General features: G+C 34.2%; 1 protein-coding gene across 1 annotated transcript; it reads left to right on the forward strand.

The window, feature by feature from the left end:
* LOC108660600 lies at window positions 3714–5688 on the forward strand. Its single transcript, XM_018114812.1, has 2 exons — window positions 3714–3743; window positions 4477–5688. The coding sequence occupies exon 2, from the start codon at window positions 4483–4485 to the stop codon at window positions 5248–5250; it is 768 nt and encodes a 255-aa protein (XP_017970301.1). The 5' UTR covers window positions 3714–3743; window positions 4477–4482; the 3' UTR covers window positions 5251–5688.

Consider the following 13011-nt stretch of genomic DNA (forward strand, 5'->3'; position numbering starts at 1 on the left):
AAGGTAAAGAAAAAATCTCCTAACAGTTGAGCAGTGATAGAGAAAATCTAAATGTCCTTCTCCCCATCATCATCACCAATTCCATCAATATCATTGGGATCATCTAGCAAAACAGGGATCACACATTAGCTCAAAAGAAAAAGTCTAATCTCACATTATGATGATCGGTGTAGAAATCAATCTTTTTTTCAATTCATCAAATACCGCAAGGCAAGCACCATCAAATTTAAATGGAATATCTTTTTCCAAAAGATTGCAAAGTGATATTGAAATCTTTAAAAAATCTTTAATGAATCTCCTATAAAACCCAATATGGCCAAAAAAACTTCTAATACCTTTAACATTTGTTAGTGGTGAAAGTTCTTCGATTGTCTCAATTTTTGCCTTTTCTACCTCAATACCTCTACTAGAAATTCTGTGCCCAATAACAATGCCTTCTTATACCATAAAGTGGCATTTTTCCCAATTCAACACCAAATTTGTTTCTTCATATCTGTCACGACCCAAATTTCGGGCCATGACCGGCACATGGGTCCAATGGACGTAATCCACTAAACCCAAGCAAGCCTATTATTTATCTTACTTATAATTCCATCTATTATCACTAAGTCATATTTCATAACTTTAAATCAAAATAGTGATATATATTGCCAACTCGTACTGGCATTACTCATTTAAAATTTACATTAAGTTCATCTATACATAACAAAATAATACTCGACTTCCAGCGGAGGGACTCGGATGAATATACAGCTACCGAATGTCGAGACACCTACCAAAAGATGGACACATGTCTACAAGGACACCTCGTCCTAATTATCGGCTGCCTCGTGATCTGAAAACATGAATTTGAAAATGATGACTATAAACCCAGTGAGTGAACAAGGAAGGGAACAAGCAACAATTAGGGAGAATTTAAAATCATGATGCACTTGTTTCAAAACAATGCAATTTAGTTCATTCCTATTTAAAACCCCTTCAAACCCGAGAGTTTCTAACTGCAGCGAGCATGAATTTCGCTGCAGCAAAAACGAAGCAACAAGAGAAACATTTTTCCTCACTCAACAAAAAGCCATCCTGCTAAATTAATAAAATCAACATAAAATTCATGAAAATTCTCAAAGTACAATGTGTCAAATTTCACGTACATTACAACCATAAATCACTGTCCATGTCAAGCCCGACCTTATAAAATACTTTCCATGTCATTCATATGATTTACAATATGCTTGTATACTTGGAAAGCCTTGAAAGAAAAATCGTTAAAAGACGACAATGTACCAAATGGTACAATTAAGTTAATTTAAGTCTCGAACTAGATCAAATAGAGAATTTAAAATGAAATTAAGAATATTAAAGTCCCAGAATGGTTTAATATGGTGATTTGGAGTTCGAGGATCAATTTGAAGTCAAACTAGAATTTTTACTGTCCAGGGGCAAAATGGTCATTTGCCACCCAAGGACACAATGGGAATTTTTAGAAAAGAATTTTTTTAGCCCCATTTGACTTATTGGAGTATGATTTGAGTATTGGAGTATAATTTGAGGGTTTGGCAGTGAAAAAGTTTAATTCCAGTGATTTCTAGAGTGTAGGGGCAAAATCGTAATTTTGCCACCCGCGGACAAAATTTGAGATTTTGAGAGAATTTAGATCAAATTTGACAAATTGGAGAATGGTATGAGTATAAGGGATGAAAAATATGTCTATGGGCAATTTTTCAATTTTTGGGGCAAAAATGTAATTTTTGACTTTTACGGGGGTAAAAGTGTAAATTTCAAAAATTACTCCACCAAGACTTTGGATAAGTCTGAGAATTTTACCTAAGCTATGGATATGTGGGACAAGTGTATGGTGAAAATTTGGAAACAAATGGATGGCTAGAATTTAAGGAATTAATAAAACATTAAAAAAATGAATAAAATAATATTATATTATTTTAGCCTTTAAAAAGGTAAAAATTCCGGAATTCTCATCTTCTTCAGCTGTCCAAACCAGGGGAGAAAAGGGGAAAAAAAAAAACAAGAATCCTACCTGAAAAATTTGGAGAAAATCAAGAGAAATCAAGAAATCAAGCATTAAAAAGGTAAATTTCATTGATTTTCCTTGTGATTTTCACTACCCATGCATTTTTTTCTCATTTCCATGCAAAATTAGAAAGTGGGTATGGACACCCATGCTGGCCAAACCTCCATGGATGAGTTTTGAGCTTGATTTTTGGTTGATTTTAATTGAATTAAGTGATTTTAGTTAAGTTATATTGAAATATAGCAAAAATAAGCTAGAAATATAATTTTCTCCCATTGAAACCCATTATGCTGAATTTTCTAGGGGAATATTGGCTGCTGATCTTGATGGTTATTTGAGGAATTATGATGAATAATGATGAATTATGAGCCTAGAAAAATAATGGAAATTTTCGGAGCAAAAATACAAATTTTTACCCACTAGGGGTATTTTCGTAATTTGTTATCGGGACTGATAATTTGCACCACACTGAGGGACATTAAGTCAATTTGGGTGCAATTGAGGTATAGAAACTGAAAAAAATTAATTTGGAGTTTAAACGGACGCGTATATCAATTTATCGGGTAAAAGACCGAAATAGGCTAACACCGCATTTAGGCAAAAATTTAGACATTTTTGCATTCCATATCAAGCATTAGTAGTCTAAATTAGTTTAATTTCAATTTAGTACCAATGTGGTGAATTTCTCGATTTTGTACTGTGTCAAGGTGGTGAGTCCTCTGATAAAGGCAAGGGAATTGCACCCGAGGACCAATAGTCTGAGTATTTCGAAAATCCCCACTCTAGACACGGTGAGTAACCTTACCATCATTTTAATTATCTAAAGTATGTTTTTATTCGGTTTTGGTGAATTTTATGAAAATGAGTTCAAATGGTAAATTTTTATGTTTTGTAAACAAAATGAGTTTAAATGAAAATATTTTATAAATTGTCTTGAAACGAAATAACGATTTTGAAAATAGAGTAATTGGAGACCACTGATATGTTGTAAATTTAAAATTGAATTAATGGCTTATGTTATTGTATTGGCATGACTGGCTGGGCTGTGTTTTTTATGAATTATATGAATTGCTTTATTTTACCCTTGCAGGCTGGGTAGTAATATATTAGCCCTGTCATGCTGTCAAAATTTTATTGTATGGTGGGTTTGACCTGCTGCAGTGGGCTGGATTCTGTGGACTAGCCTATTAGAGGGGCACGGAATCCTGTTATATTTTTACCTCGGTTGGAGAGGCGAGTAGGGTAACTCCTGAGGTATAACTTTTAGAGTTCACTTCACGCCAAACCACCTCGTGAAGGGGAACTCGGCCAACGTCAAGGAATGGCTATGTTTTCAAAATAAAAACATGACTTTCTAATAGCCTTGGCGGACTCAGTTGGGATAGCCCTCGGCCAAGGTATCCCAAATAACTGAGTATGATAATAATTTTTGGCATGAGCCAAGCTTTTTAAGAAATTCATAAGCCATACTGATTACTTGCTTTAAATAAATTGATTTCATTTGGTTGAAATAAGTTGAAAGATGATAAATTACAGTTTGATGAAATGTTTTAATAGTCTCCTTTTACTCGACTTTAGATATTTTGAGTGATGTTTGTTTACTCACTGGGATTTTATAATCTCACCACCCTCATTTCCACCCATTTCAGGCTCAGAATAGATTGTAGATAACTGATATCGGCGAGGATTACAGTTGAACTTGCCACATCCAAAGACTGTAGGTTCATTTCTTTTGATACTTTTGGTCATTCGTGGGCCCACGTGTCACTGTAAATTAAATTCTATACTTTGGTTATCTGTATTACGGTATGTAAGAATTTATTTTGCTTTTACGCTATAAAAATTATTTATGCAGTGTTCTTAAAATATCGTTTTATGTGAAAATTGAATATTTTATTGAATATTTTTATTTTATTATAACAGTCATAATTCCATTTTAAACGAATGTTTTAGACATCCAAAATTATTTTTGATTAAGAAATATGTGTTTTCCACTTACATACTATATTTTTAGATGATTTTTGAGATTTTTGGGATAAATGACAAAAATACCCCTGTGAGACGGAAATTATTATTTCATTTGTTTAAGTTGGAAACAGTTTAAAATCTTTTAAAATGTGGTATTTGGAAACAGCTACCCACAGGGGAAATGAGAAGCTGATATTAAAGCCTTGCGGGGTCTCGGTTGACATTCTGGGTAATGAATGTAAATCGAGACGTCGCGGCGGTTGTCACGGGCTCGATGGGAGTTCCGGGTCGTGACAATTAAGTTGGTATCAGAGCTGTTGGTTTGAAAGATTAGAGTTTTGGGTTTAAAGTTATTTTAAAGCTGTTTTAAAAATTTACAGTGTCAGTGTGGCCCCGAGTTAAGTTAGGTTAGGTTGAATAAAATACATGCATAAGCATATAGAGCCTGAGGTTGCCTAAACTCACTTTGTTCCCTATTATAGATTATTATGTCTCCTCGACGCGAACAACCACCTTTCACTAGATCAGCTGGAAGGGGAAGAGGTCGTTTCCAACGTCGTCAGTTAGGTGCAATAGAGGAGGAATTGACTGCATCCACCATTCGGGCAGCACCTACTGCTGAACAAACCAAGACTCCTCCACATCCTCCACCTCCTCTACCACTTACTAGTATTCCTGCTATGCCTCTTGAGGCAGTTCAGGCATTAGCAGCCTTCTTTACTGCTATTGCTGGCCAGGCTCAGGCTGGTCAAGCTCTTCCTACAGTTCCTCTGGCTGCTCCTTCAGTACCACCATCCCCACCTCCTGTCCCACCACCAGTGCTGGATGTTTCTGATTCTAAGAAGCTTAAAGAGGCTAGGCAACATAGTTGTGTTTCTTTTATGGGTGAGTCGGACGCAACCGTGGCTAAAGAGGTGGTGCGAATGGCTTTAAGAGCCGAGAAGCTTGCGAATGAAAATAAGAGTCTGCGAGCTGAGTTAGCAAAAAGGAGAAATCTAAGTGTATCTTCTAGTCAGCCACCAAACAGGGGCAAAAACTCCTCTGTTTCAGGAAGTTCACGTAGATGCAGAAATTGTGGGAATTATCATGTTGGGCCGTGCAGAGGGCCTGCACGATGTTTTCATTGTGATCAACTGGGTCACATTAGGAGAGATTGTCCACAGTTAGGACGGGCTACGGTAGCTGCTCCATCTCCACCAGCTCATACGGATATACAGAGGAGAGATTCCTCTGGATTGCAACCGAGACAGGGATGATTTTGACATACCACCAAGGGTAGATTAAATAAGTTGAAATTAGTGCTCTAATAAAGTACGTATGATAGAAAGCTAGTTTGTAAGTTGTAGTTTTCATGATCATGAAATATATAAAGATTATCAATATATGGACATACATTTGGAGTTGTAATTTACAAGTTTGAAGTATTTAAGATATGATTAAATGGAATTAGCATTAGTTAGGGTACGTAAATCTTTTAATTAATTTCTATGGAGTATCCATGATAGTAGAATGGAGGAACATCGTGCAGTGATGCTATATGGTGAAATCACTATACAATATGGAAAGGGTATTTTCGAGTGGGATTTATTGACTGATGATAAGTGATGAGCAATTTGAGATACATGTAGCTATGAATAAATTTGGAGATCTTTGCTTAAGCAAACTCGTATTAAATGTTATGGTAAAGATATATGAATGCTAGGGGGAAAAAAAAAAATACGTTAAATCAATGTTTTGATTTCACACTTGTGATAGAAAGTTAGTCTTGCTAATTGTGGTATAGACTCGAAGGGAAGCCACACGATTGTGAATAATTGAGGTAGTAGCTTTAAAGGTGGAAGAGTTGCTAAGATAAAGTGAATTCAAACCGTTGCAACGCCACAGTTCTGACTATTAAACGTTGTCACGTTAAGAACCCCTAATGGCTAGAAAGCAAGAGCAAATTGAGAGTGGCATGAAGATGAAACTCACGAGTTGAAGAATGGTCATTGGTTTTCATGCTAAGCTTTGTTGTTTGGAGTCTTAAGTGCATTGGGAGGTATTAAGATAAAGATGATGAGTGAAATTGCAAATTTTTTTTTTTTTATTGCCTTATATATATTGGCATGTAAGAGAAAGAAAAGTTAGAGAATTTTTGAGATGGCTACATAAAAATAAATTAACATGTGGAGTGTTAAGATGAATAATATGATGACTGAAGTCAAATCTTAAGAAATAAAGAAGACAAGAGATTAAGTCTTGTTAAAGACTAAAGAGGAAGCGAGCGAAAGGTTAGATGAATGTATGAGATACTGATAAGAGATGTCAATACCAAGTGAGGAAAATGTAAATAAAGATTTCAATAATGATATAGCAAATGAGTTTATATAGAATATTGTTATGAGAATATACTGATCTTGTCTTGACCTTGTTGAAAGGAAAGGATTAGTAACAACACAAGTAAACTAGGTGACATGCTAGAAACCCATGGAGATAAATTGAAGCATGAGTAGTTGGGCATGCCTTTATGGAAATGATATACTTGGTGTATAAAAGAGTAAATAAGTGATTAAGTGTTTCAAGAATGTTTAAACGCCCTTGAGAAAGAATTATAAGTTATACATGATGAGCATAAGATGCGTGACTTTGAAACTTGCTAAGGAGCCAAATGGCTAAGTTACGGGTTAAATGATCATATGTTGTGAGACATAAATTTAAAATAAATATCCCTAAGGAAATACTCAAGAGAAGTTCTGCCATGGATCTTGTGAAAGCAAGCACTAAGTTATGTAGTTATAAAAAGGAAGCTATAAGCTGAGAGTGGTATAAGTATTAACATTAAAAAGTACTTGAGGAGAATTTAGTTTCAAGTCTTGTAATTTCAAGTACAATTTGTAAATTAGTTAAGGAAGAATGATGTTATATTCATATGAAAGAGTGGAATAAAGGATGATAGAAGTTAACCTTGATAATGAAGTCAGATAATGAAACTTTCTTAATATATTATGGGAATTGGAATTCGAAAATGCGTGAGGCATACATGATTCAAATGAATCTGAGTTTTAAGTGACAAATCAATATCGAAATGCAATAAGGATACAATATATAGGAGACATGAAGGATAATCGAGGAATAAGGATGACTTTTAGGAATTGTAGTATTGCATAAGATGCAATGATCAAGTCAAGATAAATTTTTGAGATACCAATGGGATTATAAAACATACACGCATAATAGATTATAATTCAATGGAGATGACATTGTGATGCAATGATATACAGTACAAGGAAACTTAAGCATATAATTGGAAACGATAAGAAGAGAATATAAGTATATAAATGATGAGGAACTATACACAGGCATGATGAGAATTTGTATGAATTATGAAGCTTATTCTATTGAATCTTGATTGTGGATGGGAATGAATTAAGAGAAATTAGTCTGAAGGCATTTGAAAATAGAGACTCGTATACATAATGAGGAATATAGACATTTGAATGTATATGTATATGTATGTGTGGAGTAGTGATGTACCCAACTAAATGAATAATGGTTTTAGTGGTTCAAGATTTGAACTCAATATATTTGATGAGTTGTATAGATAATGTAACGATTAAGAATCTTATCAGAAGACGATTTATGGTGACCTAAGGAATTTTGGAGAAATAGTTAAGGGAATATAATCTATAGTACGATTAAGCCATATGAGATGGATTAATAGGATTAAGAAGATTGAAATTTCCTAAATGCAAAGTAAACATGAAATATGTAGAAATAATTAAAGCCATTAATTTTCCTGAACGCTGAGGATATGTACAGGAATGAGTATGGCGTGTTAATGATGTTGTAAACTACACAATAGTGTATGAGGATAGGATGAATGAATGAAAGTCGAGAAGTTTGATATGGAATGAAGTAATAAGATAGTGATTGGTATACCTAAATAAGAATAAAATGCGATCGAAATTGGTATGATTGAGATGGAGTTATGGTTCAAGCTTAATGATAGTAATAGAAGCATGCTTGGTGTCTCGATATAAGAGATCATAATTGTGAAGGTTATTGTTGATATGATTTTAAAGGATAATAATAGACATAAGCGAAGTACTCGAGTTGAATTGGAGGTAAATGAGGTGAACAAATCGAAATTCCCTCTAAAGGGGAGGACATAAGAAGTCGAGCATTAGATGAGAAAACAATACCCCCACATTTTCTCTGAGTTCAGTACATGAAATTTTGAGGTCAAAATTTTATTTTAAGGGGGGTAGTGTTGTCAAGCCCGACCTTATAAAATACTTTCCATGTCATTCATATGATTGACAATATGCTTGCATACTTGGAAAGCCCTGAAAGAAAAATCGTTAAAAGACGACAATGTACCAAATGGTACAATTAAGTTAATTTAAGTCTCGAACTAGATCAAATAGAGAATTTAAAATGAAATTAAGAATATTAAAGTCCCAGAATGGTTTAATATGGTGATTTGGAGTTCGAGGATCAATTTGAAGTCAAACTAGAATTTTTACTGTCCAGGGGCAAAATGGTCATTTGCCACCCAAGGACACAATGGGAATTTTTAGAAAAGAATTTTTTTAGCCCCATTTGACTTATTGGAGTATGATTTGAGTATTGGAGTATAATTTGAGGGTTTGGCAGTGAAAAAGTTTAATTCCAGTGATTTCTAGAGTGTAGGGGCAAAATCGTAATTTTGCCACCCGCGGACAAAATTTGAGATTTTGAGAGAATTTAGATCAAATTTGACAAATTGGAGAATGGTATGAGTATAAGGGATGAAAAATATGTCTATGGGCAATTTTTCAATTTTTGGGGCAAAAATGTAATTTTTGACTTTTACGGGGGTAAAAGTGTAAATTTCAAAAATTACTCCACCAAGACTTTGGATAAGTCTGAGAATTTTATCTAAGCTATGGATATGTGGGACAAGTGTATGGTGAAAATTTGGAAACAAATGGATGGCTAGAATTTAAGGAATTAATAAAACATTAAAAAAATGAATAAAATAATATTATATTATTTTAGCCTTTAAAAAGGTAAAAATTCCGGAATTCTCATCTTCTTCAGCTGTCCAAACCAGGGGAGAAAAAGGGAAAAAAAAAAACAAGAATCCTACCTGAAAAATTTGGGGAAAATCAAGAGAAATCAAGAAATCAAGCATTAAAAAGGTAAATTTCATTGATTTTCCTTGTGATTTTCACTACCCATGCATTTTTTTCTCATTTCCATGCAAAATTAGAAAGTGGGTATGGACACCCATGCTGGCCAAACCTCCATGGATGAGTTTTGAGCTTGATTTTTGGTTGATTTTAATTGAATTAAGTGATTTTAGTTAAGTTATATTGAAATATAGCAAAAATAAGCTAGAAATATAATTTTCTCCCATTGAAACCCATTATGCTGAATTTTCTAGGGGAATATTGGCTGCTGATCTTGATGGTTATTTGAGGAATTATGATGAATAATGATGAATTATGAGCCTAGAAAAATAATGGAAATTTTCGGAGCAAAAATACAAATTTTTACCCACTAGGGGTATTTTCGTAATTTGTTATCGGGACTGATAATTTGCACCACACTGAGGGACATTAAGTCAATTTGGGTGCAATTGAGGTATAGAAACTGAAAAAAATTAATTTGGAGTTTAAACGGACGCGTATATCAATTTATCGGGTAAAAGACCGAAATAGGCTAACACCGCATTTAGGCAAAAATTTAGACATTTTTGCATTCCATATCAAGCATTAGTAGTCTAAATTAGTTTAATTTCAATTTACTACCAATGTGGTGAATTTCTCGATTTTTTACTGTGTCAAGGTGGTGAGTCCTCCGATAAAGGCAAAGGAATTGCACCCGAGGACTAGTAGTCTGAGTATTTCGAAAATCCCCACTCTAGACACGGTGAGTAACCTTACCATCATTTTAATTATCTAAAGTATGTTTTTATTCGGTTTTGGTGAATTTTATGAAAATGAGTTCAAATGGTAAATTTTTATGTTTTGTAAACAAAATGAGTTTAAATGAAAATATTTTATAAATTGTCTTGAAACGAAATAACGATTTTGAAAATAGAGTAATTGGAGACCACTGATATGTTGTAAATTTAAAATTGAATTAATGGCTTATGTTATTGTATTGGTATGACTGGCTGGGCTATGTTTTTTATGAATTGTATGAATTGCTTTATTTTACCCTTGCAGGCTGGGTAGTAATATATTAGCCCTGTCATGCTGTCAAAATTTTATTGTATGGTGGGTTTGACCTGCTGCAGTGGGCTGGATTCTGTGGACTAGCCTATTAGAGGGGCACGGAATCCTGTTATATTTTTACCTCGGTTGGAGAGGCGAGTAGGGTAACTCCTGAGGTATAACTTTTAGAGTTCACTTCACGCCAAACCACCTCGTGAAGGGGAACTCGGCCAACGTCAAGGAATGGCTATGTTTTCAAAATAAAAACATGACTTTCTAATAGCCTTGGCGGACTCAGTTGGGATAGCCCTCGGCCAAGGTATCCCAAATAACTGAGTATGATAATAATTTTTGGCATGAGCCAAGCTTTTTAAGAAATTCATAAGCCATACTGATTACTTGCTTTAAATAAATTGATTTCATTTGGTTGAAATAAGTTGAAAGATGATAAATTACAGTTTGATGAAATGTTTTAATAGTCTCCTTTTACTCGACTTTAGATATTTTGAGTGATGTTTGTTTACTCACTGGGATTTTATAATCTCACCACCCTCATTTCCACCCATTTCAGGTTCAGAATAGATTGTAGATAACTGATATCGGCAAGGATTACAGTTGAACTTGCCACATCCAAAAACTGTAGGTTCATTTCTTTTGATACTTTTGGTCATTCGTGGGCCCACGTGTCACTGTAAATTAAATTCTATACTTTGGTTATCTGTATTACGGTATGTAAGAATTTATTTTGCTTTTACGCTATAAAAATTATTTATGCAGTGTTCTTAAAATATCGTTTTATGTGAAAATTGAATATTTTATTGAATATTTTTATTTTATTATAACAGTCATAATTCCATTTTAAACGAATGTTTTAGACATCCAAAATTATTTTTGATTAAGAAATATGTGTTTTCCACTTACATACTATATTTTTAGATGATTTTTGAGATTTTTGGGATAAATGACAAAAATACCCCTGTGAGACGGAAATTATTATTTCATTTGTTTAAGTTGGAAACAGTTTAAAATCTTTTAAAATGTGGTATTTGGAAACAGCTACCCACAGGGGAAATGAGAAGCTGATATTAAAGCCTTGCGGGGTCTCGGTTGACATTCTGGGTAATGAATGTAAATTGAGACGTCGCGGCGGTTGTCACGGGCTCGATGGGAGTTCCGGGTCGTGACAGTCCATCAATTTGCTATAACACACACATTTACATATGTATATATATATATATACGTATATACCTATCATCATCATTTCACCAACCCATCATCATGATCACCAGCTCATCATCATCATCACCAGCTCATGCGCACTCCTTACTCGCAGATGGCTGGGTCATCACCTGGTTATGTGCACTCCCTACTCGTACATAATCGGGTCATCACCGGGTTATGCGCACTCCCTGCTAGTACATAACCGAGTCATCCTCGGCTTATGCGCACTTCCTACTCGCACATAGCCAAGTCAACATAATTACACAACATTATATTCAAGCATATATGTATATCAACATAATGCAAGCACATAGAAATCCATAATAACCACATTTCATAACATAAACCTTTTCTCAAAAGCTTGTTCCCAAGGCATTCATTTTCATGAAAAATTGCATAAAATCATTCAAACACTTTGTCCAAAACAGTCATATTCCCAAAACAATTTTGATAGGCAGTCCACTCACAAGTGTCGAAAATTCAGATTTCGAGTGCACTCGGACTAATAGTCCTCGGGCGCAATTCCTTTACCTTTTTCAGACGTCTCACTACCTTGACAAATAACAAAGTCGAGGAATTTACTATATTGTCCCTAAATTGATATAAACTAATTTAAATTACTAATGCTTGATATGTAAATGCAAAAAATACGTTCGATTACCGCTTAATCGTGGTATCGATTAAAGTAGACCGATCACTCGATTAATTAACGATTGTGTCCAAATCACCTCTAAATTAATTCATTTTTCCTCTAATACCTTAATTTACCACATACCATTTAAATAAAGCCAAATTCAGCATTAGAACCCTCACAGTTCCTTATAGAAAAATTCGGTCATTTGGTGCATTAGCACCGAAATGTTTTTCTACATAACCATTTCACCTTAATTCATCATTTTCCAAGCCATTTTCCTTGAAATAAAAACAATCCCCCATTGATATTCAGCCTTCATGGTTTGACCAACAAGAAACCCTAGAGAAATTGAATATTTCTTTGGTGTTTTTGTTCATAACCATGCTTAACTATCCCTAAACACTAACATAGTCTAAAATCAAATTATTCCAACAACAATTCCTCTTCCATACCCATTTTTCAGAATTGAATTCATCATGATAACTCAATATTCAACCATGGAAATCAAGAACAAAAGCATGGGTAAGCTAGGTATCAAGGGGAATTAAAGAAATTTTAACTTACCTAGCTTGTTTCCTTGATTTCTTCACTTTTTCTTTGAATTTCCAACTAGGTTTTCTTGTTTTTCCATTTGTTCTTCCTTTTTTCTTGTTGCTGGTTGTCTAGGCCAAATATGGTGAGAGAATTGGGGATTTAATGGGCTGATTTCTATAGAAAATAATAAAATAATCAAGCATGCCACGTGCCACATGCTTATTGGCCCAATTTTTAACTTTTTGACTTTTTCTTTTTAATTTTCCACCACAATTATTCTGGTATTTATCCAATCCTACCACATTTAAAATCCCTTGGTCTTGACAAGTGCTAGGTGAAAAATTTACTGATTTGCCCTCGGGGCAAAAAAATTACGATTTTGCACTATATACTCCGAAATGTATCGGAATCACATTATTTCTACTTTTCAACCTCAAATAACACTA

This window comes from Theobroma cacao, chromosome 2 (genome assembly GCF_000208745.1).
Source record: "Theobroma cacao cultivar B97-61/B2 chromosome 2, Criollo_cocoa_genome_V2, whole genome shotgun sequence".
NCBI classification, from domain to species: domain Eukaryota; kingdom Viridiplantae; phylum Streptophyta; class Magnoliopsida; order Malvales; family Malvaceae; genus Theobroma; species Theobroma cacao.